General features: G+C 34.9%; 1 protein-coding gene across 2 annotated transcripts in view; it reads left to right on the top strand.

The window, feature by feature from the left end:
• Positions 1-27358, top strand: part of SLK (STE20 like kinase) — a 52958-nt gene that overhangs the window by 7882 nt on the left and 17718 nt on the right. Inside the window, exons 2-9 of one of the 2 annotated variants that reach the window (XM_075504609.1) lie at positions 14764-14928; positions 17298-17346; positions 18116-18265; positions 20828-20900; positions 21118-21312; positions 21996-22077; positions 23059-23187; positions 25197-26615. In XM_075504609.1, the coding sequence (XP_075360724.1) occupies positions 14764-14928; positions 17298-17346; positions 18116-18265; positions 20828-20900; positions 21118-21312; positions 21996-22077; positions 23059-23187; positions 25197-26615 (2262 nt within the window). Of the gene's footprint in view, positions 1-14763; positions 14929-17297; positions 17347-18115; positions 18266-20827; positions 20901-21117; positions 21313-21995; positions 22078-23058; positions 23188-25193; positions 26616-27358 lie in introns of both variants that reach the window. The other variant, XM_075504608.1, reaches the window with a different exon arrangement.

The raw sequence follows: 27358 nt of genomic DNA, 5'->3' as shown, positions 1-27358 counted from the left end.
AATCCCCAGTTTGGGATATTGGTTTTTTTTTTTTTTTTTTAGTTGAATGTAGTTATTCATGAGCCTTATGTATTTCATGGGCCATGACCCACCTTTTGAGAATCATGTTAAGATTATGAACATCATTCTCCTTCAATGACAGTTGTGTGTGTAAAAGAGGCAGCATGTAATTAAACTCTCTGGTTTGAGATCTTAAATGCATTCCTTGAGACCCTGGTGCCTGAAGTGTCATTTATGAATACTTTTTTGGTCTTTGCTTCTTTGTGCTCCCCCAATAACCTTTAATTATATTCAGATTATACACGGAATTGACAAATTCATATTGTCTCACCTCTTTTGCCTATTGTCTTACTTTACAGTAGCTGTCAAATTACTCAAATACAATGCTTGTGCTATCTTTTCATTTGATACTGTTTGGATTGTTCCAGTTTTCAATGTTTAGTGATGGAAAAGCCATGAAATTTGCAGTTAGAAAACAAAGACTGAATTAATAGCACAGAGTAAAAAAAATTAATGATGTTCTGTAATTTTTCTCCAAACACATGTAAAATACATATCATAACTCCTTCTATCTAATTCATTTTTAGTGGTTTTATAACATGATTACAGTTTGAAATGCTTGAAAGAAAATTTTAACTATCAAATATGTCTCAAATATGTCATGTGGAAACACTTTTTTTTTTTCCCCCACTCAGAAATGGGAAACAATCTTTTTAGAGAGAAAGAAGACCTAGTACTTGCAGAATATGTTTGAAGGATGTCAGGCAATAAAAGTTAGCTAAGTAATGTTCAATAAAAGCTAGTAGGCTACCTCAAACCACTCTGCAATGGTATTCATATGTCAACGAAAAATTAAGGCTTTACTGTAAATGTTAATTTTCCCTTGGCATTTCTAATTTTCTGTTGAATATGCTCTACATTCATGATACGAAACAACTAAAGTACATGCAGCAGAAAATTTACCTAAAGCAAAAAATTCACCATAAAATAGTAATGGAAGATTCTTTGCATATTTAATGCACCTACTTAAACTACCATATTTGGTTCTAGGAGGACATACTGTTTCTTAAAGCAGTTCTAAATGTATGTAAAAACAAGTCACAGTACTAAAGTTATAGATTTTTCTTGTTTATTTTTACTCTTCTGCATTAAGACTGGTTTGCAGCATTCTGTGGGCTTGCATGTGTTTATACAGAGAGATTAATGTAAAACAGTTAAGCATGAATGGTGATTTGGAAGCTAAGAGAAAGACACAAACTTTTTCCCCTTTACATAGCCATGTTCATATTTTTGAGACATTTTTCTATTTAGTTAATTACCTATAGCCTAGAGCAAGAAATTGCTCAAGCATGGATTCGTGCTTGAGTCAAGTTCCACCCAAAATCTGGCTTTAAGAAGGTTCTGATTACCTGAAGCATGCTATCCTATGATATGATCTTTAATTTTTACCGATTTTTCTATGGAGAAGAATATGAGGAAGTGAAAAAGTAGGATTGTACTACAATAGCCAAATCAGTTTATTGATTAGCGTTTAAAATTTGCTAAATCTCTCCTTACTACAGAGGACTAAGTGACTGTTACCTTAAAGTGTCAATCCTAAAAATTAGTCTTTTGGTTGTCGTTTCAGAAAATCTTACTGTGTGAAACTGAAGGAGGCCATGACAAATAAAGGGACTTTATTATTTTCAGAAAGAATTTATCTGAAGTTGCATTAATGCAGTTAGTCAAAATGAGTGGGTGAGCAGAGGGTGGAAGGTCAACTGTACAGTCTGCTGAAGTTTTTGGTGGAACCATTGCCCTAGAACTTAAGTTGTGCCTACATCAAAATTGGTTTATTTAAAATGAAAGCAATGGTGAATCCCCATGCTAAGACAGAATCGTTTTTGAATCCATCTGGCTTGATAATGAATTGGAGAAGACTGTCCCTTTACTTTCTTCATATGTAATTGAACAGCATTTTAGATCTGTCTGAGGCTTTCTTGTTTAAGGAGGACTTTAAGGAACTGAGTTTTGTCTCTAGAAATGTTTAGTCATGACCATGATTCAGAAAACAGTGTTCTCGGGGAAGTTATTGTAACTTTGTTAATGATACAGTAATAACTAGGCAAGACTTTTTGCACTGGAATTTATTCTTTCTTTATCTTGTAGGCAATGGTTCTCCGGACACAGATTTATGCTGTGAAACCAAAGCTTTTCTCTAGCACGTGTCCAGATTCCACATTATAGAAGATGACTTTTCACTTGTATTTCTAAGCAGTACTTTACCAGGAAAAGAGTTAATACTTTGTAATCAGAAGGCAGTAAAACCTTAATGGACAAATGTCAATTGAGTGCTTCAGCAAGAATTAGCATGTTGCAGTAAACCCTCATCTCTTTCACAGCCTTTGTCTCAATCAGGCTTTATTCATATGCCGCCTTCTTTATTTTGTAAAGTTCAGTCATGTTCCTGCCCCACCTTCAGCTTTTCCTGTTTGAATTGAAGAGGCCCAACCTTTTTAATCTCTTTTTTTATAAGACAACTGCTTGACCCTTTAACTATTTTAATTGTCCTTCTCTCATTCTCTTACTTGCTCAACTTCTGCGGGTGCCACAAATCTTTCAGTTCGCCATTCAGGAGAACTGTTCTGTTTTTCAGTGCCGGATAGTCATGGGTCAGAACCATAGCTCTGTGCAACTACATTACACTGTGAAAACTGTGAACTGTGATGATCGCTGGGAAAGATGGTCAGAAGAGTTTGAACAGGAATTATGCCCAAGACGAACTCAAATCATTCCAGTAATGTGGAGAAATGGGTACTCTTAGAGTTAAGCCAAGCTTAACTCTTTGACCCTTTCTAACTTGTTTTTACTACTAGGGAAGATACGCTAACGGAGTTTATAAGTAACCTGAAAGAAGGAAGCACTGTCTGTTATTTTTCATGTCTTTGGGGTGGGAAGTCTGAAAGCTTAAGGATCACCATATAAACAAGAATACTGTCAAGTGTTTCCTGTTGATTGACAGGGATAGATAGCTGGGATACCTGAAAATGCCTCATTTGCTTTTGGCTGTAGCAAGAACTTTAAGCTGTCTCTTAGTAGCAAACTTAGATGTTCTGGTCAGTTTAATAACCCTAGAAGTTGTTTGTTAATTTAGCACTTACACTTAAATAAAAACAAACAAAAAACCACACACCTCCCCTAGCATTTAAAAGTGAAATATAAAAATGAGCTAGTGTACAGACTTGTTAACTCTCCTATTTCAGTGATGTCTATTTCAGTGAAACTTCTTAATCTTTAGTGGCCCAGCATGGGACCTCACCTTTCAGCCAGTGCAATAAGAAGTTTCTTTTGAATCTCTGAAACAGTATGGAACTAAGTGACACAGTCAATAACACATCTTCTCAAAGTGGTGCATTTCAATAGCTTTAGTAAGTACAGAAGCAACTTTTGAATGATGGGTGACTGGGTCTTTACCATGATTGTTTTCCACAACAGTTTCGAAGGATGCAAGTCAATGCAGCCAGAGTTCTGGCAGTGTATTTCCATTCCCACCTCCTTCCAGGTCTGGTGCTTGCCAACCCTATGATGATCCGGTTCAAGGAACTGAACCATCCAAAAGCTCATTGCACATTGTGCTGGTTTTGCCTTAGATAGAGTTCATTTTCTTTACAGTAGCTAGTATGGGGCTATGTTTTGGATTTGTGCTGAAAACTGTGTTGATAACACACTGATGTTTTAGTTGTTGCTAAGTAATGTTTGCCCTAGTCAAGGACTTCTCAGCTTTCCATGCTCTGCCAGGCGCATGGGAAGTTGGGAGGGGGCAAAGCCAAGATAGTTGATCCAAACTGGCCTAAGGGCTATTCCATACCATATGATGTCATGCTCAGCATGTAAAGCTAGGGAAGAAGAAGGAAGGAGAGGATATTCGGAGTGATGGCATTTGTCTTCCCAAGTAACGATTATGCGTGATGGAGCCCTGCTTTCCTGGAGATGGCTGAACACCTGCCTGCCGATGGGAAGTAGCGAATGAATTCCTTGTTTTGCTTTGCTTACGTGCGTGGCTTTTGCTTTACCTATTAAAATGTTCTTATCTCAACCCACGAGTTTTCTCACTTTTACTCTTCCAATTCTCTTCCTCATCCCACTGGGGGGGGGTGAGCGAGCAGCTGCGTGGTGCTTAGCTGCTGGCTGGGGTTAAACCACGACACACATGTAATCTTCTTGGCTCCCCGGACCATCTCACGGGAGGGCCAGACAAGTGACAGTGCTACTGTAAGGGAAAAACAACAGGACAGTGTCAGCATTGGCTTAAATAGCTATAAAAGGGAAGCATCAAGGTGGCATATTGATGTTCTGAAGTTGTTATGGTGTGTCAGATGAATGCTTTTTGTCAGGACAAAAGAAAAAATAGATGTACTTATGTTGTATAAATCATCTGCTGTTAGCAACAGTACTGATAAAAAGGTAGTTTTGCTAAATGCTGCCATTGGTATTGTTATCAGCCAGTAGTGCTGACCCTTTGCATCACTGACATCTGTGCTAGAAGAATTTTGTTATGTAGACATGTCTTTTAACTGGAAGTTTACTAAAAGCCAATGTTCCCAGTTTGGTTCAGGTGGTGATTCTTTTCTCTACTTTAGGTATGCTGCACAACTGCTAGAAAAGAATTAAAATTTTGTAAGACTTCTTATTTGGCACTAAATTTACCTTTATGAGGAAAGTACAGAAACTGAATTGAATTTCAGAGTAAGCAAAGTGTTTTTGAAGCAAGAAATGGCTTAGATAATTTTCCAAAAGGAATGGGATCCTGCATTCCCTCTCATTATACAAATACACAACAAAAGATAGCCCTCTGCTTCAAAAAGCCTTCAGTCTAATAAAAGAATAAAAAAATAAGCACGAGAGAAAAGGAGGAGTAGGAGGAAGGGGCAAGTCTTGTCAAAGAGATAACTGCTTGATCTGTAACAGCTATGCTGGTGCATCCTCATTGCTGTCAGTTCCTGGGGACGTGGGCAAAATAAAGCTTTCATAATTCCATTAAAAGTAACATTGCCACACTATTAAGAGACAAGAACAGTACTTCCTCTTGAACATCTTGTGTGTTTAACTGTTTGCAGTGTTTAACTTTGTCATGATACTCAGCTGTTGGAGGAAGAACATTGTTCCTACGTTGCATGAAAATCTTTTACTGATAGAAGCTCACAAGTTCATTAGTTGCAAAAGTCTGAGTAAAGCAACTGTTTTCCCTTTGCATATTTTGTGCATCAAGCTCTGCAAAGAGAGTTGAAGTATTTTATCTTGATTTGTTTATCTGGATTTGTTTTTAATAATTTTATCAAGTTATGCAATTACTCCTATGGCCATTTGTATTTATCACTAGCATATTAGGTAAATTCTGAATGAACTACACTAATCAGTAAAATGGCAAGCAGCAAGTGCAAAAAACATTAGCAGAATTTTAAAAATATTATCATAATCAGCATGCTTCTGAATTAAAATTTCTTTTGAAATCAGCTGATAAATAACAGGATTGGCATTAATATAGTTTCTCAGAGTAGTCAGTTTTCCTAATTGTTTAGTTGTTTAAATTCACCAATTAAAAAACCCCCAAACAAACAACAAAACAACAACAAACCAAACAGTTAATCTGAAAGGCAACATCAGAAGTAACATGTTCCACTGCTGTGCTGAATATGAATGAAGTTTGCTTACAGAACCCAAGATGCTATTTTTGTGGCACTTGAATAGCCAATTTTCAAGGAATACCAAATGTTTTTTCAGATGGCTCTTTCTCATCTCTTGAGACGTAATACTTGCAGCACAAAGATAGCTGGGTCATTATAAACTGTATGTAAGGCAACCTTTCTAACTTGCATGTCAGAAGATTTCACTTCGTTTTCATGAGATGGTGTGTAGCTTTAGGGTCATTACTTAAGACTCACAAGAAAATTACTGGCAAGTCACAGACTGTATAAGCATTAAATAGCATACATCATCACAATGAATTTTGTAATTAATAAAGTTCATTGTAGAACTGACTTGAAAATAACTTGTTTACATTAAAGAGAGCTGAAAGACACTGGCTTAACTGTATTGATTTCTTTTTTTATTGTTGCTGTATTTGCAGTTGGTTTCTGTTAAATTGTTTTAAAGATATGTACATAAGGAAGCAATAACTTCCCTCTAGAATTCTAAATTTCCCATTCTTTTAAAGATACATTAATACCATAAAGAGAATATGAATTGGTTTCTATAACTATTTTACTTAAAAAACCGGGATGATGTTGTACAGCTTTTTTATGAAAGCTGTCAAAAGCTACTCTACTTCCTTTTTTCTTACTTCAGAAATAGGGGAAGTTTCATCTCAACAGACTAGAGCGTGCATGGAGCAACAGAATATATGCTTTGATAGTTTTGCAAGAGCTGTTGCCAGTTTTAATGTGGTATTGATGTAGTCACGTTTCATTTCCCTCTGTTACAACTGTGTCTTTTTGTAAAATACTGAATCTTAAACTGCCTATATAGGTTATATTTTTATCTTAAATTATATGAAGTATACTTTATTTATTGTTCATTTCAGCAAGACAAAGAATGAAATGGGGTGATAATGCTTCATCTTGTTTTATTTAATCTTTCCCCTCTGGCTGTTTAGCTGTGCTTATTGCAAGTCTTGGATGTGGTTCACATTGCAGTATGAAATTATACAGAACCTGTTCCCAAACTGCCCATATTTTTGAGCTAGTAAGGTGTATACACTTTAAATGACAGTTAAGTTACATCTATTATATCACATAATCTTCTACAATAAATACATAAAATAAATTGCCTTAGTACAAGTCCTTAAATGCCTTCCTTCTGCTATATGAAATGTAGAACTTTTAGTAATCTTTACTTTTTTGACAGGAAGTTTTTTTTAAGTTAATGACTGTGCCACATTTCATTTCTATGACTATGTAGTTTCCCTAGTAACGTGTCAGAAGGCCTTTGTTGAAGAGTTCTTAAAGTCCAAAGAAATTGTCATTTTTCTTTATTATTTTGTTGACTTGTTCATTTCCAATTTGGAAAGACAGAATTTTCTATGCTCAAGTCAGATGCGCTTTTTTTTGTTGTGTTGCTATACATGAATAGCTGTGCTGGGTCAGCAAACAGCTGTAGCCATCTTACATCTGATCTGGCTAAAGGCTCTGGGCAGAGGAGAGCCCAATTTTGTTTTGTAACCTAACTCCGAGGAACAGGGTAAGGAGGAACTGTGGGTTGGCCTAACCACTTTATTTAAAAAAAAAAAAAAAAAAAAAAAGTATTCTAGGTTGATACCTGTACATCTGTGAATATACACTATGTAGTCTGTAAAGTGCTAGTAAACAAAATGACTTAGTGCTACATGAAGCCAAAACGCTCTGTGGTATATCTGTTTGCAGAAAGCTACATCTGTAGCTTTTACAACTCCAAATGTCTCCCTAGGAAAACATGTTAGCAGGAGTAACACTGGCTCTCTGAGCTCCAGTGTTACTGAAAGAAATCTCATCTCAAGTGAACTAAAGCATTGTTACAGATGTTAAATGACTAGAAGCAAGATTATCATGTAGAATCCTCCCAGGTAAAGGAATCTGAGGTTTCTTAAGTCCTGTGTTCAAACAAGCATAAAATTATCGAGAGCAAATAATAAAAATTCTCAACTATCAACCTGGCAGCATGATACCTTTCTGAAAAAACAACAGTCTGGAGACAGCTTCAACTCTGGCTTGTTGGTTGTCTTAAAAATAATTCTAATGAATAGCTGGAATTAGCAATTGTTGTTTGATTAAAAATTATTCCTTGATATCATTGTTTCTTGGAAGCATTATTAATTTCTGTCATCTGGAATAAAGGCGTGTTTATTGCTGGAATAAAGACTTAATTTTAAGATGTAGGGACTAAAATAAACTTGTAAATTAATAAGTGGTAAGCATTCTGGTTTTTTTTCTAATGACACAAGACTGAATAAGTAACTGTAGGATATCTGTAATCCAAGATGAAGAGACACCAGGCTACTGTCTTTCCTGGGAAGTTGTAAGTCAGTTTGGGGCTGACATTGTCTGGTGCGGGATAAAATGGAGAAAACCTCTACTGGCAACTGTTAGTGTCCTCTGCAGATGAAAGATACTGGCAAAGCAGCTTAGCACTGCAGGGATAAATCTTAATTTGTCACACCTCCCCCTTCTCAAGTATAGGAGTTGATTGTAATGCAGAATTGCATATTTTAATGCTGCTTTTGCAAGTAGTATGTACAGTTGTTATAACTGAATTTAGGAAAAACACCACCAGTCCTTTGCACTTACACCTCTGACACCACTTAATGCTTTAGTTACAATTGTTTTCCCCATATTGTCAGCTGGTTTTCCCTGTTGCTTTTATGTGAGCTATCATGCAACAAGAGAAGGGAAAATAATAATGTGTTATTATAAAACAGCATAGCATATTTTGAGGATTTTCTTGCCAATGTTTAGCAATTTTTTTTTCTTATTTTTATTCTGTTTTTTAAATGGGATTTGCTTAAATAAGAAGAATGATGCTAAAATCTGATATAATCTTCTCTGTTAAGTTTCCTCTAAAGGACTGTTTCAGTTTTTGCACCTATTTGCCAGTTCAGCCCTGGTACTTTTCAAATATGCATATAAATATTCCTTCTGATTTCAGTGACACAATGAATGAATCAGGATAGGAATTCTGCTTAGCTAGTATGCAAAATACCAGAATTAATGAAAATACATAAAGGGAATCATGAGGTTAAACATGAAAATTGTATTCCATACCAATCCCAAAAATAACTTGTGGAATCCTCAGAAACCAAGTATGGAGGAAGCAGAAGAACCACAATAAGTACGAAGTATAAGGATAATGTTAAAAGAGTGAAGTTGTCATGGAAACCGCTTCAAAACTAGTATAGCCACAAAGGCAGCACCAGACCACAGGATCATAAAGATGTACTTCAGTAGTCTGGGTTGCACCCTGGGCTCCACTTTGTTAGTAATACTGTTTGCTTGTAGGAAATAGAGGCACTTTTATCTACACTTCTATTTCAGTATTTTTTCCCTGGCATTAAACATTTCTTCAGCAGAAGAAACTGTATAGTAGGTAGTTACGATACATTGTGCAGGCAGAAAAAAATTTTGGCTGATCAAGCTGTAGTTTAAGGGTGTATCATCTTCTTTGGTAGATACTATCCTTTCATTATCTTCTGAATAGTTCTTTTGTAACAGTCATTTCAACAAGTTTTAGCAGGTATAACTGAAGTTAGCTCGTTTTTAATTCCTTGGACCAACCATGTGTATAATTAAACAAAAGATTGAAATTCTTCATAGAAATTTTTTTTATTACTACTGCATTTTCAAACATTGTGCAGTGAAGACTGGTGCAAAATAACATAGCTTCTTTGAAACAACTGGCTCATCTTAATTTCCAGAAATCTGTGGAGGTTGCCACCTCCTTCATTGGCCTAATTTGTGATTTATTGTAAAAACTCTGGTTTAATATTGCATACGTAGCTATTTGCTCTTGAATTCAAACTGGTACTTTTAATTACATTTCTCAATGTTTGATGTTAGAATTAATGCTTCCTTTTATCTGACTAATTAAAGTAGATTTTTTTTCTAAAATTCACTAATAAAGAACATCTTTCCATGTTTTGAAAAGAAGTTTGAACACTTGATACTGGTCAGCCATAGAGTTTTAGTTTCAAAATGCAGAGGACAATGTTAAATATACTATAGTAAACTTATACAAAACAAAGTCCAGTGTAGTTTTTCCAGTAGGCCACACTACTTCTTACAGATTTATTTGACCAGGCTGTTAAAATCTGAAATTATAGCAATTCTTTGTCCTTGGTTCATATGTTTAAGAAAGCCTGAGATCCACTGCTTTCTGATAGCTCTGAGGAACAGCTCTTGCCTTTGTGTTGTACAAGGACAGTTTTTCAGTACTGATTACTCAGACATCATCAGAAAGCATATATGGAGATAGATCTGACAATCCCAGGTTTACACAAAAGTGTAGCTTATTACATGTAAAAACATCTTTTGTTGAATAGGGATGCGCATATTTTTCACTTTTTGGCAGCTTTGGTGATCTATGATTCTAGTTTTGTTGAGAAGAATGAGTCAGAAAGGAAAAGCTTCTTAATTGATTTGTTTTGCTGCCTGCAAAACATGCAGTGTGGTTATATAACAACTCAAAAGAGATCAGGCATCAGGAAGAAAGGTGATGAAAATTTTCTATCTTGTATCTCAGCTTTGTTTCCGGTTGGCTGAACAATGGATGAAGGATGTACTTAACTTTTGCAGTTGTAAATAGTGTTTAATTTTTAGATGTCTACATGCTACATCGCAGGAGGGGAGCTGCACAGTTGGGAAGGAAATATTTGCTGGTGATAGGAAACTGAAACAGCTCCTCACAACCAAGGCTGAAACTTCATATTGGTCGTCTAAAGATGAAAGACTATGAGTTATCTCTGAGCTGTAATCCTATTACTCTGGAACAGTGGCTCTGCTTTCCCTGCTGTCCATGGCTGGGAATATGCGATGTCTTGGCTGAGTGCCCAGACAGTAAACCTGCCTTTTAATATTCTGCTATCAGTCTCTTCACAAAGCTTCTGGCTCTGAAACTTATATTTGGATCTATGATACTGTATAAAAATCCAAGATTGATAGGGAGGAGTCACTAATTTCACATACTCACAGATCCTAGTTTTGTCTAGAACAGTTATTCTTCTTTCTTGTACTGATAAGTTTTCAAATGCTTACAACATTTTTGTGCATTAGATGTCATTGCCATTTGTGAGGGATTTAGGTTCAGAAAGTAATTTGCAAGTTCTAATTTACAAGATCATATTTATTCTATGCAAACCTGCAATCCATCTTTCTAAAAGTACTTTATCTTAGAATTAGGAGAATAAGAGTATTTTCCTGTGTGTTTTCTGCTTATGAGACTGTGCCATCCATTGCAAGAACCATGCTGTAACATACAGTTTGCTATTCCCTTGTGCATACTATCTCTCTGTAAATTAATGTTTGCTGCAGTAACCTTAAATATATAATCCAAATAGAAGTTTTGGTGGAAGGATTGCAATATTTATGTATTGTTGCATATATTAGTTAATAATATCTATGTCATATTGCATTAGTCAGATCTTGGGGCAATGAATTATTCCAATTCAGTTTTGAACCAGGGTATGAATCTTCTGAAAAGATCAAATTTTGTTAATGCAAAGAAAGAAAATCTTTCTCCCCACTTTCTTCCTTGTCTCCACATAAGGCTGGATTGAACCATAACCATTGAAGATGCCAGTTTGGATTGCTTAGTGTAGGACTGAAGCTTAAATCACCTGTCATGGAAGCAGGATCAAATCTATTTACGCAGAGCATTTGGAATAACTTGAATTGGTAGTTGAGGGCTAAAATATAGGAAGAAACTGCTGGGCTACTGATACAGGACATATTTTGAAAGGGCAGAACCTCTGAGTAATATGAATGGTTATTTGACTTTAAATGTTCGTGTACCCAAATGCAAAATGAGTATATGCAAATCAAGACTGCATCTTCACAAACATTTTTGCTCCTGCTCTGACCTTTGGAGAATGTTATGTGGCAGAAGAAAGACTTCAGCCAAAGTCTAGAAAAAACAAACGTGCCCACATAAAGCTGTAAATGCTTTTTGTTCCTCTTAGTCCAAAGGTTTTTCTCTTCCCCACAATACAGTTCTACATAAATCTTATGCATGAGCAGTAAAATCCTTTCCTACACAGTTCAAAAGAGCATATTTCTTATGTGCTTCCTACAGCAAGTCACAGAGATGGGTGTTTATTATAGAGTGCATTGTGGGCTGGAGATGAATAATATGTTATTCCAAAAGAACTTTTAAAATAATGTTTAAAATATATAAAGATTTTTTTTTATTTTCAAGTGTAACTTGATGTATACTTAAAATGTTTTATCAGTCCTCAGAAATACCTAGTGGAAATATGCTAATTCGAAAGCTTTTTCCTTTTGAGAACTGGAAAAAAGTCTGGATCTAGACTTACTAAATTTTACTATCTCAAGTCAGAACAAAGGCAAACATTTGTTTTGTTTATAATTGTTAAGATGCTCATAAAGATAATCATACTGTCTCTATAATCACTTCTGGTTTTTAATGAGGTGTTTTAATAGAGCTACCACAAGGAGGAAATAAAAGAAACTTATTCAAAGCAGGTTTCTAGTTACTTCAAGCGAAAGGATCTGGGAAAAATCAAAATACAAAGTACTCTGTCAATAGAAAAAAAGCAATATATGCTTTTATAAATGCAGCAAACTCCCTAGCATGTAATCATGCACACTAATTTACCAATGCCTGCCTCTCTCTCTCTCTGAGGTGAAACTGAATCTGAAAACAGTAACATCTGTTATTGTTACCTGATGTAGAAGTTTAAAATAGTTTTATGTAAACAAAATATTATTACCATTATATAGTTTACATGCAAATTTGTGTAAAAATGAATTTCAGAATTTTTTTCATGTTTTTTTTTTAAGTATTCTTCTTGTAAGTACACTGGAGAGTGTGTGGCCATGCATGTTTCAAAAAAGGAAATTTACAGTTAATATTTGACTTCTTTAGAAAGGTGCTTTAACAGCCATTTTTCTGCACGTGTAAAGCTACCAAGTCTAATTCTGTTGTGGAGACAGACATCTGTTTCACCTTTCATGTTTAATTTACAGTGCAGCTCTAGAATAGAAGGGTTGGTCTTTCATTCTTGCTGTAAAACATGAAACCAAAACAAATGATGTTTGTGTTATTAAGCAGACCTTTTTATTATTAGAATGTGTGTTGGAAAACTCAGTAGTTTGTTTTTGAATAATGATATACGGATCCCTTATCTTTGTTGTTAAAAATGGGAGGGCAAATATTGAGGTTGGGAAGACTGGTTGTTTTTTGTTTGGGAAAGAATATTGAGATAAAAATAAATGTTACAGGAAACCTTTACCCTCAACATAAGATGAATCAACTAGGACTGTGCTTGTAAGTGTGTTTTGCTGCTATTGCTGTTTTTCTAAATGTTATCGTAAACATTTTATCTTTCAATCTTCTATTCTCTTTTGCCACATTGAGAAAATTATTTATGGCTGTGAAAGTAGTAACTTTTAGACCTTGGAAATCATTCTTAAGAATTCTTACTTGCTGTCTCATATCAGCTTTTGTCTGATATTAGTATAAGGAGATTAGGTGACAAAAGTCAGCTGTGTCCTGTCCTGTTCTTGCTGTGTCCTGTCCTGGCTTCATCTCAACTAGGTTTGGGGCCAAGATGCCCCGTGCAGCAGCTGCATCAGCAGAGACAGGACGAACCACCTTGTGATGCTTCACATCAGGAGTTAGAATTGCCCCTGCAGGATCTTGTCTTTTGCTGCTTTGGGGAGAGCCTATGTCCCTACTTCTCATTTAACTTCATTTGAATGTCAAAAGCTAGGTGGAGTAAATCTAGGCCTTTTCTTCATGGTATTTATGTATAATTGGTGAAGTAGACTTCATTCCTACAACTTCATTTATTCAGAGGCAAAAGGTAACCACTGGAAATGCCTTGACAAGCTCGTGTTTTTATGGTGGCTTGAGAAAAAATACCTCCTTCTTTTTTTAAGTTTACTAAATTCCAAGTTAAGGTATTCCTTCAAACATAACTTGCAAGAGTATTATTAGAAAGTGTGTATAATTTTGTGTGTGTGTGTAGATGTACACACACATATATAGGCTGTGTGTTTAATATTTGCTTTATCCCCCACATATTTTTTTAAAAAAAATCTCATCTTGCCTAGTTTTGCTGGATTAGTTTCTCAGCAATATTCTGTGAATAAGTATGTACAGCAACCGGTTTCTGAAATTTCTTGCTATTTAAATAACAGTCACCCTAATTGTTTGTAATTTCTTATGTTTAAAAAAAATCAAAGACTATTTAAATGCATAGCAGAAATGCTTTTTTTTTTCCCTTGGGTACCCAAGGTCGTGTTTTCCTTTTGCTTTTCAAGTCAAAATCTTACTTGTTCTCCGGTTGACCTTATCACTGCAGCAGTTCTAGCTCCCTACTCTTAAGGTGTGGAGTAATAAAGTAGAGGCTGGCAGCATTTTCAGTGTGGCCAACTTCAATGAGTAGCCATCTATGGAATTGCTCCTAGGTTTCTGAAGCAAAGAGAGTAAAATGCCTAGACAAATTAATGATGGCTTTGGCAGCTTTTAACATGGGAGCTTGAATACAGCCCCTGGCTGAAGAAGAGCGTAACCTACTGATTACTGGTAGAGGATCTGTTTTTCTAGGTGGCTTTGCCAACAGCTGTGCTGCCACAACGTGGGGAGTGTCAGAAGGGCAAGAATGTGCAGTCAGAAATGAGAGGGTGAAGGCTACGTAATGCTCCTTGCCAAGTGTTAATAGATCGTTTTTTGAGGAGCAGCACAGAACTTCATTTTAGAAGTACGAAATAGTAACGACCCTAAGTTATTGACTGTATGATGGTTTAAAGAATGTGACAAGAATTAAGTATTTTTATGTTCCTGTCTTTCATTGTTTCTTGACCTTGAGGAAAGTTATTAAACCCTTTTTCTGCTAGAATTTATCTGGTCTTTAATATGCAGGTGTTCTCTTTTTGTAGAAAAGCAAACAAAAGGCAGGAAAGTAGTACAGAAATGTTGAGAGGGTATTTTGTTGTGTGGATTTTTTTTTTTTTTGCTGGTGACAGTTCTCTGGTGAAATTCACATATATATGTTTGCTGTGACTTTTCTTTTTATAGGCTCAGAACAAAGAAACGAAAGTACTGGCTGCTGCAAAGGTGATTGATACTAAATCAGAAGAAGAACTTGAAGATTACATGGTTGAGATTGATATTTTAGCATCCTGTGATCATCCTAATATTGTTAAGCTCCTCGATGCTTTCTACTATGAAAACAACCTGTGGGTAGGTAGTTTTTCTTCTCTATATTATTTCACTTATTTGAAAAGGTTATTGAAATTACTTTTTTTTGTTTGTTTTATTAAAAGATCATTTGTCAATCACATTTCTTCTGGGTTGTTACTATTGTGATAACTATTCACTTTCAAAACTAATTTGTAAGTTGTGGGTCTGACTTTTAGGAAATTGTCACTGTAAAATTGAGCTACACTGAGTCATTTGGTCAGGAGTTTGAATCTAAAATTTGGAAATTAGCAGTTCATTTTCGTGTATGGAGAGAGTTCTTAGTGCTTATTTGTAACAGCAGGACTCAGATTTTAATTACATTAGCACAATTTAGAGTGAGATTCAGAATTGGCAGCTGAAAAATAAATAATATGCTGAAAAGGTCAGCCTGTGAAGTATGTATTTTAGATACGAGTGAATTAATTGGTACTTCCAGGAAGGACAGTTCACCAGGACTTGAACCATAATTAGTTTACTTAAAATCTAGATATTTGTACATACACGTGTAGTGGGCATACATATGACTGTATGTCATTCTTCTCCTATATCCTGTGCATTGAATAGCTTTAGCTATGAAAATACAGTTTTTTCTTTTAGGCGATCCAGTGCAATATTTATATGTGCTTTTGGAATTGTACAAAGAATACATGTTTTTTTAAAAAGAGTTTATAATTTTAAAAGATACCTAAAACAAGTAAAAGAAAATTTCCTTGGAGTCTTACAAATATGCTTTATCCTTTAAGCATGAAAACAATGGAAGTTGTTTCAGAATACCATGTTTACTGATGTAGATTTATTTTGATAAGCTTTGTGAAAACTTTGTGTGATCTGAATGCAGAGTAAAATGATATTCTATAAAGCAGTGGAATAGTGAAAAAATTTCCATGCATAAAGGTCAGCATGAAAGCAAGTATGCATAAAGGCAGAATACGAAACTGAGTGGATAGACTTCACAGGCAGAATAAAGATAGAAGAGGAGTAAATAGTTTGAAAATAAAATTGTAGATATATAGTTACAGTGAAATGCAGAGGCATGAAAGTGGCAAAGGGAAGGCTATAATGATGTGGTAAGTAAACAGAATTTAGTGGAGGAAAAAAAGAAAAGAATGATGGTTGGACATAAAGATATGTTTTTGCTTTCCAGTTTTAGAAACACAATTTCTCTACCAAAGAGGCCTTTGTCAGATTGTCAGATCAAACAGCAAATTTTAGAGAAAGAAATTCTTTATTGACAATTTCCCACACTTAACTTACTTGGCAGTAGGTGTGCAGAAGCATGTAAATGGAATAATGGTTTAGAGGATTTACAGAGAGTTGCATTATATAATACATTTGTTAGTGCCATTGTTGTGAGGATTAATTATAACAGTAATTTGAAGTAATATGTAACAAGTGGTGTATATATAAGTGTTACGGTATAAGGTATAATTTGAGGTTTCCTCTCTTATGGGCAATTATACTCTGATTTTAAAAGTACTCTAAAGGAGAAAATCAAGATATTATTTCCTAGAATAATGACTGTTAGGATTCTGACAAGAAATACTTGTTAGCTGTCAGATTGAAAATTATAATTTAATATTTAAAGTTCAAATTGAAGAAGAAAAACACATAAGGAAGGGTGGGGTGTCAGTTTTGGATGACCTTTCCTCTTTCTTGCCCTCCTCATTCCCTTTGTCTACCCTCTTTCTCCTTTGTGTATGTTCTTTCTGTCATACATGTCAGCATAGTTTGTGCCCCAAAATAGTTGCAGTTTATTTTTGTTTCAAATGGAAACTGAGAACTGGTGATGCAGTTGTTCTAGTATTATTAGATTCTGGGATAAAGGTCTTGATATATTGTAGGCATCAATGAAAATGGAGAAAAATGAATGTAAACATCTGAATGTACTAATTTTTTGTAACTTTTAAGAGTATTTTTTCATATTTTCATCTCATCTGAAACAATAGAGGAGATAACATCTGCTACTGGAAAATGTAGCTCTTACACTTGGACATTTCAGTCAGATTATACTATAGAAGTACAGTTTAATAATCGAGAAATGAATTTGCAGGGATTATGTAAATCACATTACGAGTCAGATTCAAGCTGACTGTTTTATTATGTTTTATGAGTTTTATTACGGAATTTTATCTTTGGATTAAAACTTTTGTCTGAGGATCTCCAAGCATTTTTCAAATAATTTGCTTCAGCAGCACAGCCCTACTTTTAGCTGGGTAACAGTACCAATATTTTGCAGAGGTTAGTGAAATAATTTGTCTAGGCCAAATAGTATAAAACTTGGGTCTCCCAATAATGCTCCCTTAATCAATGGTTCAGTTCAGCGGAACTATTTAATTTGTAATTTGTGTATTCTTTTTTTTTATATACAGATCCTGATCGAATTTTGTGCAGGTGGAGCAGTAGATGCAGTAATGTTGGGTAAATAAGTTGCTTCAAATAATAAACTTAATAGCATCTTACAATTATAATATATATATTTTGAGTCTTGTTTCACATGTATATTGTTTTGAAATGCAAATATTTATGTAATTGGTGTGCTATATGTGTTGAATGTTGAGGTTTTTAAATTAGCATTTACACCTATATCTATGGACATTATAACTTGAGTTAGATTAATTTTCTCTCATTTTTAAAGTGTTTATTTACTTTTCAAAACACGTTTTTGTCTTGATCCTTTAAGTGAATGTGATGAGTTGTTCTCATATGCTTATGGAGCTCTCTGTTGTTACAACATAATCTATATGAGCCCTTTTCAGGATCTCATTCTTCCCCTTCCCCTGCCATCTTCCAAATTACGTTGTGATAATTTTTTGTATTGCATCAACCTCAAAATTAGATTTTTCTGTGCTTCTTCTGCAAATTAGGTGAATGCTAATACCAGTAAGTAAAGGATCTAGTCTTTAACATCTCAGTCTACCATACAAAAGAACAAATCTCTAAACTGTGTAGCTTTTTCTCAGTTCAGATAGGTAGGTATACATAGTTCATAATGAGAAGGGGTTTGGGTACGAGGGATGAAATTTTTACTGAAAGGAGCAAATATTTTAAGATAGAAGTTTTTCTGACATATGATGGTCACAATCTGTCAGATTAATTAATTTTCATGTATACCTCTATACTGATTGCTGTGAACACATAACATAAAATGCAAAAATGTTGTGTTTATTTCTGCCTCTTTCTCTGGTAGAGCTTGAAAGGCCATTAACTGAGCCGCAGATCAAAGTGGTATGCAGGCAGACACTGGAAGCACTGAACTACTTGCATGAAAATAAGATCATCCACAGAGATCTAAAAGCTGGCAATATTCTTTTCACATTAGATGGAGACATTAAACTAGGTAAGCATGTTGCATATAAAAGCCTTTCCCAGAACTTTGCATGGTCTTATAATTGTATTTTCCTTAGGCTGCAGTTTGGCAGAGTTCAGTATTTATCTATTTAAATATCAATCTATAAATGAGAGTTTTTTCAGATGCAAGTGGTTTGCTACTATGAAGAAAGAAAGAAAAAAAAAAAAAGCTTGGCACATCTTTCAGACTTCAAAATCAGCAGGGGTAGGAGTCATATCAATATCTGTACCAAGTTGCCTAAAGTCAGACACAGGTCCTACTGTTTCTTAGTATAATGTTCTTAATTATACTTATCTTTTTACTATGGTAACTTCAGAACTTCCCTTTGAAATTTTTAGTTTAGAAAATGAACATCCTTTACAATCGCCAAAAACTAGTGTTGTCTCTTCCATTGTTGAGAGAGAGAAGTAATCATCTTAATTACTCAACTTAGTTTTTCCATGCCTTTTTTAATTGTTTGTTGCACTGAAATTAAGATAGAATACTCTGGAAGAAAATTAATACAAGCTTACTGTTGTTGATTCCTATTTTTTTAATCTGAATTTAAGCAGTCATCCACATTTTCCCTCACACGTGGTAGGGAATCCATGAGGATTCCTCCATGAAGATCTGACAAAGGACTACTGGTGGTGAATAGCATCCCTTCATTCAGCCAGGAAAAGATAGGAATTGGCTGGATCCACTTTGTTCAGGGCTTCATTAGGGGCAAATGTGTATAAGCTGTCAGCCTTTACAGTGGCTCTACCAGTGTCATAGTTCCATGACATAGCATCTTGCGTTCAGGTTTCAAAAACTTCTCTCTACATGATGTGTGTGATTAGTTGTACGTCTTTGGATGCAAGTTACGCAGAGGGTAAAGGTAAGGAGAATCAGAAGATCGCCACAGTGCACTGGGCCTCTAAATTCCCAGCCTTGCTACAGATGTTCCTTTTAAATGTAAGCAAGACGTGTCCAAATTCACAAATATATCCACTACCTAACTCATATTGATTGCAGTGTGTCTGCAAGGTATAGTGCATCATTTCTGTTAAGAAGTTGAGAATATTTAAGAACCTGCTTTGCTACATTGATCAGTGAAGTGTACCTGTGCTTTTTGCATGGATTCCCTTGCACAAGATTATTACTTGTACATATAATACTTGCACGTGCCTTTCTCTTCATCCAGAAAGTATGGGCAACTTTACTGTTTCGACTTTTCTTGGAAGCCTGAAGATTTAGTGATGGACTCATAGGCCTTATAAATGTAACAGAACCACTATCTTAGTTTCTTAGTGCTACCGTAAAAGAAATCACAGATCACAGCAGGAGTCTCATGGTCAGAGAGAGAATCGTTTGTTTCTGTTCATTTTATTTGCCTCACATAACATGGCTCCTCCTCATACAGACTGGAACTATTTTAAGATTTTGTCAAGCTTAGCTGATATACAGCACTGTGCAGGCTGTCAAGATACTACTATACAGTTCAGACCACAGGGAGATTTCTTCCACACATACATTTAATGATGTATTCAGGTTTGCTAATTAAGATTTCTAAAAAAAGATTTACTTTAGTATTGAAAAGTATACAGCATCCCTTGAAAGAGCATTTTACACCTTTTAAACTATTTGTATTTTGATTCTGGTACACACAGAAATGGGTAATTCCTTTTTTTACAAATATGTGAATGGCAAATAAATTTCCTTCATTGCATTTTATTTGTATAAGGATTTGAGTTTTATTATTTTGGTATCTCTAGTCCCTCAAGATTTCAGATTTTGCATTTGAACAAATAGCTCTCTTAGTCCTTACGGGTTTTTTTTCCAGAGAGCAAAATTAGGCTTCTCAAGTGTTGAGCCCATCAAGTAATTTTGTACAGATTAGAGAGCAACATATGGCTATTTTGTCCCTTTGCTCTAATCTCTAATCTTAATTAAGAAAGTTACATCTATAATAAGCATATAACACTTAAATAAGTGTTGTCTTTTTTTCCTAAGTGAGAAATGTAGTGCTTTACAGACAAGTAATATTAATTGCAAAGATAAAGTTGATTTTTGGTTGGATGTTACATCAAAGGTGCATATGCAAGCTTTCAGATGTGAAAAGTGAAAAGTTATGTGGAAAGAAACCCATAACATAAAGGGAAGATGTAGCTTTATGAGAATTTGAATCCTGAAATTAAAAATTGAACGAGTTGTTGAATTAATGAGAGCGCTAATGCCATGTCTGAGGAATACAGCCTTCATAGGCTAAAGAAATTATTTTCTAATTAAAATAATTTAACCCACTTATTCCTGTGGTAAATACATGCATTGCTCTTGTCCCACACAACTCAACAGTAGCATTACTTTTTTTTAGCAATGGAGAATAATGTTTATTCAATATCTTATTAGAAGTGCTATAGAACCTTGGCACTCAGTTGTCAAAACACAAATATTTTTATCTCACTTTGAAGTTTTAATACTGCAGAATGTTTGCTCTGGAACATATAACATTTTAAAAGACAGTTGTAAAATATAAAAATATAATGTTTTCCACCACCCAGTTAATAGCATTTTACTGTTTACTTTAAGCGGATTTTGGAGTATCAGCTAAAAACACAAGAACAATACAAAGAAGAGATTCTTTTATTGGTACACCGTATTGGTAAGTGCACTGTTTTGCTGACTTTTTAGTATTACCGAATATCTTAATATTACCTTTGTTGTTAATATTACAAGCTTGATACAATATCGTGTAAATATATTAAGTGAGAGTAGAATGTGCTGCTTAACATGCTTCAGTGAATTTATCTATTAAGAGCCTTTTTCAGAACAGATAAGAGTGCATTTTCTAACCTGGTACTTCATTATTCTTTTTGCAGGATGGCTCCAGAAGTAGTAATGTGCGAGACATCTAAAGACAGGCCTTATGATTACAAGGCTGATATTTGGTCTCTTGGCATTACTTTAATAGAAATGGCTCAAATAGAGCCACCTCATCATGAATTAAATCCAATGCGAGTGCTTCTGAAAATAGCAAAATCTGATCCACCTACATTAGCACAGCCTTCAAAATGGTTAGTATTTTATTTACAACTTTCCCATCCCAGTTTGTAGAGTACGAGGCATGCCAAGTCGTATATTTGCTAAACTTAACGTTCATGGGCATAGACCTGTTGAACTTTATGGGACTAGCTTTATGCATAAAGTCAGGTACATATTCTATATATGTTTGTTTGTACGTGTATACATACATATATATATCTCCTTATACAATTGGGGCTACGGTCTTTTTGTCGTAGTTCTGTATAGAAGCTTTTATACAGAAATATTTTGCAGATTTTGCATTAAAATGTATGCAAAGTAGCTTTTACAAATGTAGTAAAAGATCTGAAGACCATCTGAAAAAGAAAATCAGGTGAAAGGAGACTATTTTTATACTAAGAAAACATTTTAAAAAGCCCGTATCTATTTGGTCATTTTAATATCTTTATGTGATTCAGTTAGTGATGTAGCAGATGTGGTGTATTATAAATCCAGAGCCAAAAGTAAGCTCTTCTATAAATGGACAAATATTTTAAAGATTTTATTTGTGCCACATTGGTCTTTGCATTCCTGTACTGTCTTTGTGTTTTCCAAAATCAATAGAAGGACCTGGAGTTGCATTGTAGATGCCTGTAAAAGCAAAAGAATATTTCACTATACACTAGTCTGATGTCAAGACAAAAGAAGAACTACTACCTGTTTGCTTTTTGTGTAGGTCATCAGATTTTAAAGATTTTCTGAAGAAATGTTTGGAAAAGAATGTAGATGCAAGGTGGAGCGCAACTCAACTTCTACAGGTAGGAAGAGTTAATTGTTCAGAACTATTGTTTAAAGGCAAGCATATTTTGTATTTTTTAAAAGCGGAGCAGTATTATAGTAACTATTTAAATAATTTCAAATTAAGTGTTCATACCCAATCTGTTTTTAACATTGTTGCATTGATCCTTATTTGGTAAAATCTGATTAAATTATACCAAGTGCAGATCAAATTGTTTGTTTACATATTTTGATGTAATATAACTAATTACTTTGCATAAGTATTTATACTTTGATACTTATAATGGATGAAGGAGATATTTACATAAGTAGTCGATTGCTGACAGGTGTTTTAAAAGCTTTAGTGCTCAGCCTTCCTCTATAATGCTGTCACTGCAGAATAGCTAAACAGGAGTCGATGTGACTAGGTACGTTTGATTCTGTTTAACGTCAGCATGCATTTACATTAGCCAGAATACATCTGGCATATGTTGAATAGATTTAAGGAGCAGGGCCAAGCAGAGAAAGAAGATTCAGACAGTACGAGAAGAACAGGTAGCTGTTTCCTCTTGAAGAAAAATATTGAATTCTATGTTCTTGTCAGGAAAAATTGTTCTAAAGACAAAGCAGATTTTTTTCCAGAAAGAGTATTTCTAGATAAAGCTTATCAGAAAATATTTTAACTGTGGAACTGAAAAAAAAAATGAAACTTGTTTCCAGGAAAAATAACCCTTTAAAAAATCTTTCTACTTCTGTTCTTTGGATTGTGAAACAGGTCAGTATAAATGAATTATTTGTATTTTAGCAAGTTTGTTAGACTACTTACACAGTATATTTGAATACAAATGTTTTGATTTTAAAACTTCTGCAGAAAAAAATACATTAGGACAGTTATGATTAATGTTAACTAAGAGAACCAAAGTAACATTTGTCTGAAGTTATATTTCTTTCAAGTTATTGTTTTCCCACTGTGTACAATGAAGTCAGAACTTAATATTGTGCTTATTTTTTATTTTCACAAGCATCCATTTGTTACTGTTACTACCAATAAACCAATAAGAGAATTGATTGCAGAAGCTAAGGCTGAAGTTACAGAAGAAGTTGAAGATGGTAAAGATGAGGATGAAGAAGAAGAAACAGAAAATTCTCTGGTCAGTTTAAAATTTACTTTTTTGAATATCCAACTAGTTTCAATCACCAGTTTCCTATGGAGAACTCAGTTTTTGATGTACTACCCAACTTTTGCATCAAGTCTTCTAAGAATAACAACATAAACATACTGTAACCTTATTACAAAATAAGTAGTCAGCATTTTCAAAATTAGCATGTTCTTAAACTCCTTAAGAACTAATAATAAAGAATATTACCTAATAAAGAATATCACCTTCATTTATTTTTACATGTATACGTAGTACGGAATTTTAAAAATCAGATACTGATTTTTATATAAATGGTTTTAAGTCAAAATGCCTAGATGAACAAGTAAACGTATATTTGTATTCCATAAGGTGCTTAAAACATTAAGGAAGGTATGTGACCATTATGCTATAAACTAAGTTTGTGATTTTACAGCATGGCTGTCAGAGAAAAAACTAAAAGCAAAAAACCCTGTATTTTACCAAGACAGAATTGCATTTTTGAATGTATTCCTAAAGATGCTTAAGAATCTTACAACACAAATTCAGTTCCTGAAAGGGCAAAGCCATGAAGTTCAATGATATGGTACTAGGTTGCAGAGTATACAGGCAGTGTGCTTTCTGACTTAACTGGCTCAAGCGCTATAAACACAGACAGTGACCAGTACCACCAGTAGTTGCCGTTACTAGCAACGATAAAGAAGCCAAATGCAAGTGCACAAGAAGCATGCCTCCATTTCCTCCTTGCCCCTCACCATGCTAGTCACGTCCCCTGGCCTTTGTACCTCTTTCCCTGTCCACCCCAGCAGATCTCCAAGCATGTATTCCCACCAAGTTCCACCAGGACTTATTCTCTATCTCCCAAGGCATCACCCACCACCTTTCTCCACTGATGAGCTGCTAAGCCATCAATCCCCAGGAGGGTTGGAGTGAAGTCCACCCTTTGACTGAATTAAGTGTCTTGACACAAGCAGCAGTTTAGGAAACTGAGGTAGATGCATTTACATTATTTACTTGTGGTAGTTTTAAAAACTGCTTGGAGATCAACACTAAGCTTCTAGAAAAAATGTGTGAAGAAATCTATTAAATGCACTTTTGACTTAAAAGGAATTGTTTTCTGTATGCTTAGGAAAACCTTAAGGTAGGAAATGCATGATCAAACCCATGCTTGTTACAATAGCTAACCTAGTATGTTCCCAATGGCAAATCAGAAGCCTGATCTGCAAATTACAGGGTTCTAACAGTAAATATAGACAGAGAGATACCGCAATCACTTTGAAGAGTGAAAGGGCAATTATGGTTAAAATGATACTTTATTAGTATATTCTTTTGTGTGTCTGTATGTAATCTGATAACATTCATTCATATTCTAGCAGCAGCAATTTCTACAGTTATTTACCTGTTTCTATTCTGGTTCTGTATTGCCACTTAATCAGATCTGCTGGAGGCTTTCACCATTTTAGTGGAGTTTCACAGTGATTAAAAAACGGACCAAAACATTTTCAGGCATTTTTAACAAAGAACATAAGGAAAGATACTCTTTTTGATGAAGCAGAAGAAGGTCTTAATATTGCATTTTATCAGTGCTGCACTAACTAAAGCTACACAGCTTCTTCCTAGCCAAACTGGCACAAAGACATGTGTCTTTCAAATCCAACTGTAGCTGGGACTACCAGGGAACAGAACTAATAAAAAAAAAAGCAACGTGATTGGAAAAAGAGTCTTGAAGATTCTGTTAAGTGTGAGGCAGAGGGCTAGCCATGATCCCTTTCCTTCAATCACAGTATATTTTATTAAATTATGAGAGATGGAAGAGGGTTCTTGTGAAACTGTTCTGTTCAGAGCCTGTCTGCAGTTAGTGCACTTGTTCTGTGGTAATACCAAGTGAACTACTCTGAGATTATCAAATTCATAAAACTCTGCCTGTAAATACAATATTAATCTCTATTCAGGTATTCTTCAATAGAAGTGTGCTTTAAGTTAGAAAATTATTAAATATTTTTCTTCCTTTAATTATTTAGCAGTTACCTGCAGACAAGCGTGCATCCTCTGACCTTAGTATTGCCAGCTCTGAAGAGGATAAACTTTCGCAGAATGCCTCTGTTCTGGAATCTCTTTCTGAGAAAACAGAAAGTAATGCAATTGAGGACAAAGCCAGCACTATGTTTCCAGATGACAAAACAACTGGAGATGAATGTGAGGACATTACATTTAGGAAAACAACTGATAACATATGTGATACTACTGTTGGTGATACGAAAGTGCAGAATGGTTCTGTGCCAACTGGCAAAGATGAGCAAGGCAAAATAGTGCCAGCTGAAAAGAATACAGAAAGCCTGGAAAAAACACATGAAGATAAGGAACCCCAGAAAGGACAGAAAGAACTTGATATGGTAACTAAATCAGAAATAAAGGATGAACCCAACCTAAAAATAGAGAAAGAAAATGACATGGGAAATGAACAGACAGAAGATAATAAACTGAAAATAGTACCTACAGCTGAAAATAGTGTAGAAACTGAAGGAGCCATTTCGAAGGAAACTGGTGAAAAAGAAGAGAAGGAGAACAGAACAGATGTCTCAGAAAGTAAGGAAGAAAAGGTCCCTGCAGAAAATACTACAGAGCAAAAGAAAGATAAAGATGAAGGTCAGAAAGAGGTGATAATAGACACCACTACAGAAACTCTACCTAATGCTGCAGATAAAGTGGTTGATGAAGAAAAGGAACTAATAAAGCATGGAATTGATGACATTAAGGAGATGGGTGGTATTGCTGAAACACAGATCAGTGATGGAGATAAAATACCTGAGACAGAGGATAAGCCAGTGGAAAGTCAGGCTAAGCAGGTCCATGAGATAATCAGCTCTGAAGAAACTCTTTCAGAAAGCCAAGATAAAGCGATCAAAGTAGACAAGAAACTGGCAGAAAGTGAAAATGAGGATATTTGTAATATAAGCAGCATGGAGGAAATGGAGATCAAAGACTCTGGAAAAGATGATGTAGACCAGAAGGCAATACAGAGGAAGCCTGAGGATATTTCTAATAAAGTGGTGGATAAACTGACGGATATGGACCAAAATTCAGAAGAGCGCAGACGTGAGAATACCCAGGAAAATATTCAGATAGACAAAGAACATTTGGAAGCTACTTCTGATGAAATAGTGAAGAATAAGCTTCAAGATATTGTCAGTGAACAAGCTGATGACTCCGAAGTCACTCCAGTCCCTAGTATTAGTATTAGCACTGAAGAAAATGAGGAGAAAATCAAAACAGATAATCAAGACAATATTGAAACTTTACAGCAGCTAGAATCGGAGAATTTGAAGGAAAATGATGCAGATTCAGGCACTGGTTCTACGGCTGATAACAGCAGCATTGATTTGAACTTGTCAATTTCTAGTTTCCTTAGTAAAAACAAAGAGACGGGATCAATATCTTTACAGGTAAGTATAAGCAATCGTGTATTTTTATATAAAATCCTATGTGAGTGTGATCCTAAAATTATCTCCAAGTTTGACCTTAGCAACAAAGAAAATTATTGAGTGAGAAACTAGCATAACAGTGTGGAATATAAAACTTTGTAGAAACCAAAGTATTCTAAATTGCACGCTCTAACAATGTCTGGATTTCATGCAGTTATGCAGCAAAGCTAGAAGCTACAGAGCTGCTAATTATTTTCTTATTTATTGCGTAATTGTATTTTTAAAATGTAGACTAGCATATAACAGGAAGTCTAACTATTAAAGGTGAAGATTTGTGAATGGTTGTAGTTCAGAGCTGATATTCAAGAAGATTCAATGCCTCACTCTGCACAGTATCCCTGTTTAACAGGACAAATCTCTTATAACATCTAATCTTACATTGAGTTCCTGTCACTTCCATCTTCTGTGTCGCTGTTTAGATTTAGATCTAAGGTAGACAGTCTCTCAGGTTTGTTTATTCCAAACACTGTACTCTTATGGTTGTACTATATCAATGCAATTATGCCAGTATGAATGAGCTTATTCAGAGGAAGCACATTCCAGATTATGAACTTTATTTATATCTTTATACTAATATGATTATAGCCATAATAGGATAGTGACTGTGTAACCATGGGTTTGAAGAAAAAAAACAAACCCCAAACCCAACAACAACAAAAAAACCAAACAAAAATCATAACTTGGCATAGCTGTGCTAAGCATGA

The sequence above is a fragment of the Mycteria americana genome, chromosome 6 (assembly GCF_035582795.1).
Source record: "Mycteria americana isolate JAX WOST 10 ecotype Jacksonville Zoo and Gardens chromosome 6, USCA_MyAme_1.0, whole genome shotgun sequence".
Taxonomy (NCBI): Eukaryota; Metazoa; Chordata; class Aves; order Ciconiiformes; family Ciconiidae; genus Mycteria; species Mycteria americana.
Note: the sequence above shows the minus strand (reverse complement) of the source record. Positions and strands in the feature narration are given on the sequence as shown.